Source organism: Manis pentadactyla, chromosome 10, assembly GCF_030020395.1.
Source record: "Manis pentadactyla isolate mManPen7 chromosome 10, mManPen7.hap1, whole genome shotgun sequence".
Taxonomy (NCBI): domain Eukaryota; kingdom Metazoa; phylum Chordata; class Mammalia; order Pholidota; family Manidae; genus Manis; species Manis pentadactyla.
In genome coordinates this window covers 116,367,150-116,370,966 of record NC_080028.1, presented here as the reverse complement: position 1 = coordinate 116,370,966, position 3,817 = coordinate 116,367,150, and the positions used below count along the sequence as shown (strand labels likewise).

The following is a 3,817-nucleotide window of genomic DNA, read 5'->3' as shown; positions in this document are numbered from 1 at the left end:
CACTTAATCATCCCAAACTTGATATTTGACAAATTTATTACTGTGGGTCAGCCATTATAATGATCACTTTAAAGGATTATTATCACATATTTAATTAATTTAATTTGAATCAAAGGAAGTAGACATATACATTAATATATGTATTAATACATACAATTAGTATTTAAATATTGATAATATGAAGTGATGTCCACAATAGAGTATTAAGATAGATTAAATTGCCCAATAATATCAATAGTAAAATTCTATTTTAGTGAATAGTAAGCATTCTGTGCATATGTCCTTGTGTTCTGTTTTCCTGTGTGGTTTTCAATTTATTATAAGAGAAAAAAATTAAAAAGAGACTTCTGACTGTTTGCCATCGGAAAATTTGGAATAGAAGATATTGTGGGTCAGGCTAAAGTGACCCCTATGACGCCTTCTTTCTAGTATCCATACCCTTGTATAATCCCATTACCTTAAGTGTGGGTGGGGCCTATGACTTGCTTCTAACCAATAGAATATGGCAAATGTGAGGTGACATATATAACATGCCTGTTTTACTCTTTACTATAGAGAGTAAAGGGTCATGTCTGACTGGCTTATAGTTATAACTCCAGAACATACCATACTGAGGTATATATAAGAGATTCTCAATAAATATCTGTTGAAATAATTTACAAGTAACTAGTTTTTTTCGACGGAATGAATATTAGTGAAAATTCTGAGTTTCAGCTGGCTTTGAAGAAGCAAGCTGCCATGCTGTGAGATTCCCTATGGAGAGGGCCATGTGTCAGAGAACTGAGAGCAGCACAAAGACACAGCAAGAAACTGAGGCAGGCAGTCTGCCAGCTTGCAAGAAACTTCCAGTTGTTAAAAACCACATGAGCTTGCAAGCAGATCCTAAAATGGACAAAGAGTAGAGGAGTGCGAAAATGCAGGCTATGGTCTGGTCATGTACTCATGTCTGATACATTTTGAATTCATCGTATTGACAATAGGTAAAAATGTAAGACTTTTAGTTGAGAGTGTCTTAAGTTTCAGGAAGATTCACAATGAAAGAGAATGTTGAATGATTATGCAAGCAAGCAAGTAAGGTTAAGAATTTGAATCTGGTTATTTAATACAGAGAAAGGAAAAACAAGAGTGGTACAAAATTAAGTTGTGCTCTTCTGTAACAGAACCAACACTCAAAAACAAATTTAGGGTGGCGCGGCCGCCGATCCTGAGAGGCTCAGGCGGTGGCGGTGCTCCCCGTCCGAGGGGCTCGACCCCAGCAGCGGCGGGGGCGCCCGCGGCCCCCGGGCGAATTGAGGACGAGGCCACGGGGCGACGGCGCGGCGCGGCCCCTTCCAGCGGCCGCGCCCGGGGTAAGGCAAAAGAGAATGAAAGAAGTAGATAATCTTGAAAGCATAGAAGAAGAATGGGTTTGTGAAACAGGATCTGATAACCAACCTCTGAATGATAATCAACAAACAAATTGTGAATATTTTGTTGATAACCTTTTTGAGGAAGCTCAGAAAGTTGGTGCCAAATGCTTGTCTCCCACTGAACAGAAGAAACGGGTAGATGTAAGTATAAAATTATGGAAAAATGGATTCACAGTCAACGATGATTTCAGAAGTTATTCTGATTGTGCAAGTCAGCAATTTCTTAACTCCATCAAAAAAGGGGAATTACCTTTAGAGTTACAGGGAATTTTCGATAAAGAGGAGGTTGATGTTAAAGTCGAAGACAAGAAAAATGAACTGTGTATGTCAACCAAGCCTGTGTTTCAGCCCTTCTCAGGACAGGGTCACAGACTGGGAAGTGCAACACCAAAAATTGTCTTTAAACCAAGGAGTACTGAAGTTGAGAATATAAATAATTTGTCTGCTGTCCAGCTAAACAACCTAGAACCCATCACTAACATACAGATCTGGTTAGCCAACGGGAAAAGGATTGTCCAGAAATTTAACATATCTCATAGGATAAGCCACATCAAAGACTTCATCGAAAAATACCAAGGATCTCAGAGAAGTCCTCCCTTTTCCCTGGCAACAGCTCTTCCTTTTCTCAGATTGCTAGATGAAACACTCACATTGGAAGAAGCAGATTTACAGAACGCTGTGATCATTCAGAGACTCCAAAGAAATGCTGGACCTTTTAGAGAATTTTCATAAACATTGATTTCTGATGCACTAAGTAGAGAGCTTGCAGAGAAATAAATGCTGGATGTAAGTGGAAATGCGAACCCAAATGGGAGAAAAGAAAAGTCAGGTTCATTGGAGTTTCTGTTGGAGTACTAATTTAACTCTCTACTGATGCGAAGATTCTTAGATAAGTACAAGTTAAGAAAGTATGACTGGAAAGTATATTGAAAGCACTCTTTCCAAAAAGCTACTCATAAAGAAAAACATACGTAATTTCAAATACCAGTTATTCAACATAAGACATGTTTAATATAGCTATGTCATTTAGAATCTTAATATGGTATAAATTAGCAAATGTGTTCACAGCATCATTCCCAGACAGCAATGATTTATTTAAATGTTAGCTATCTAGGATTTTTAGATAGCAGTACACACACAAAATATATATACAACAGGTTATAAACATCAATATAATTATTTTTATACTTGAGATACAATCGAATGGCTGGAAGGGACTGCTTTCACCTTAGGCACTTAGTTATGCCTAAACTTCAAAATGTTCTCAATTTGCCTTCTCTAATGGCAAGATATACTCAATTATTAATTTGGCAACAGAATCTGAGATGTATTTTTAAGAATAAAATGAAGGATAAAATTGTTTAGCTTAGTATAATGTCAATATTGATCTGCCTACTCACATTTCTATATTTTTGAAAAAGTGTAATTTTTAAAAAATTATTTTCTCTCTGGAAACCCTACTTCACTCCCTATCTTACTTTCTTTTGCAAATTAGGGATTTGTTCTTCTTTGACATTTGGAGTGAGCCACTCATGTGCCACCACTCAGATTCTTATGCTTGTGTTGTCACATTGATAATTAATATTTTTAAATGTGTCATGTAAAGTATGGTTTTCTATTCAATGCATCAGAGTCAACCTATGCATGTATTAAAGGATTATTTACATTCTGATGTACCCAAGGAAAACATGCTTTTTTAAAATTCATTTTATTATCATTAATCTACAATTACATGAAGAACATTATGGTTACTAGACTCCCCCCTTCACCAAGTCCCCCCCCAACAAACCCCATTACAGTCACTGTACATCAGCAACACATGCTTTTTATCTTAGACTTTTAACTAAAACCTGTTAGACTTCAGTATTTCACTATCAGATTAAATCCCCTTTGCCTAAAAATAAGCTTTTTTTTTTAAGTAATCATATTTAAAGTAAAATACACATTGATTGTGCCAAAGAATTAAGTAGCCTTGCCTATCAGCAGTAATGTTCATAGGCACTAGATGTCTTTTGGAAAGAGCAGTTCTCAATCTTTTTGGTCTCAAGATCTTTTATGTGGTTTGTATATATTATGTTAAAAGTTATAAATATTTATTCATTTAATAAACACTTGATAATATAAAAAAAAAACAAATTTAGAAAACATATATTTATAGTAGCAACAAAACAATACAGGTCCAATCTATTAATGGTATGTAGGTGTCTAAAAACAAAGACAAAACTTAAATCAAAGATATAAAAGAAGACAGAGATAAATGGAAAAATAACACTTCATGAATATAAGGCTCAGAATCATAAACATGACAGTTTTACTAAAACACAATCTATATAAATAATCCTATTCTAAAATTGTCATTAGGGTTTTTAAAGGAACTTGTCAAGAATAATAAGAATGAACATATCCAA

At 35.1% G+C, this 3,817-nt stretch overlaps 1 protein-coding gene across 1 annotated transcript; it reads left to right on the top strand.

The window, feature by feature from the left end:
• Positions 1 to 1,191: 1,191 nt before the first annotated feature.
• Positions 1,192 to 3,532, top strand: LOC118914794 (UBX domain-containing protein 2A-like). The gene has a single exon (XM_057487539.1). It carries the CDS (start codon positions 1,365 to 1,367, stop codon positions 2,139 to 2,141), a length of 777 nt encoding a protein of 258 aa, XP_057343522.1. The 5' UTR covers positions 1,192 to 1,364; the 3' UTR covers positions 2,142 to 3,532.
• Positions 3,533 to 3,817: the final 285 nt, after the last annotated feature.

Coding starts and splice junctions, on each gene's coding strand:
- LOC118914794 (XM_057487539.1), top strand. CDS start 1,365: ATGAAAGAAGTAGATAATCTTGAAAGCATAGAAGAAGAATGGGTTTGT.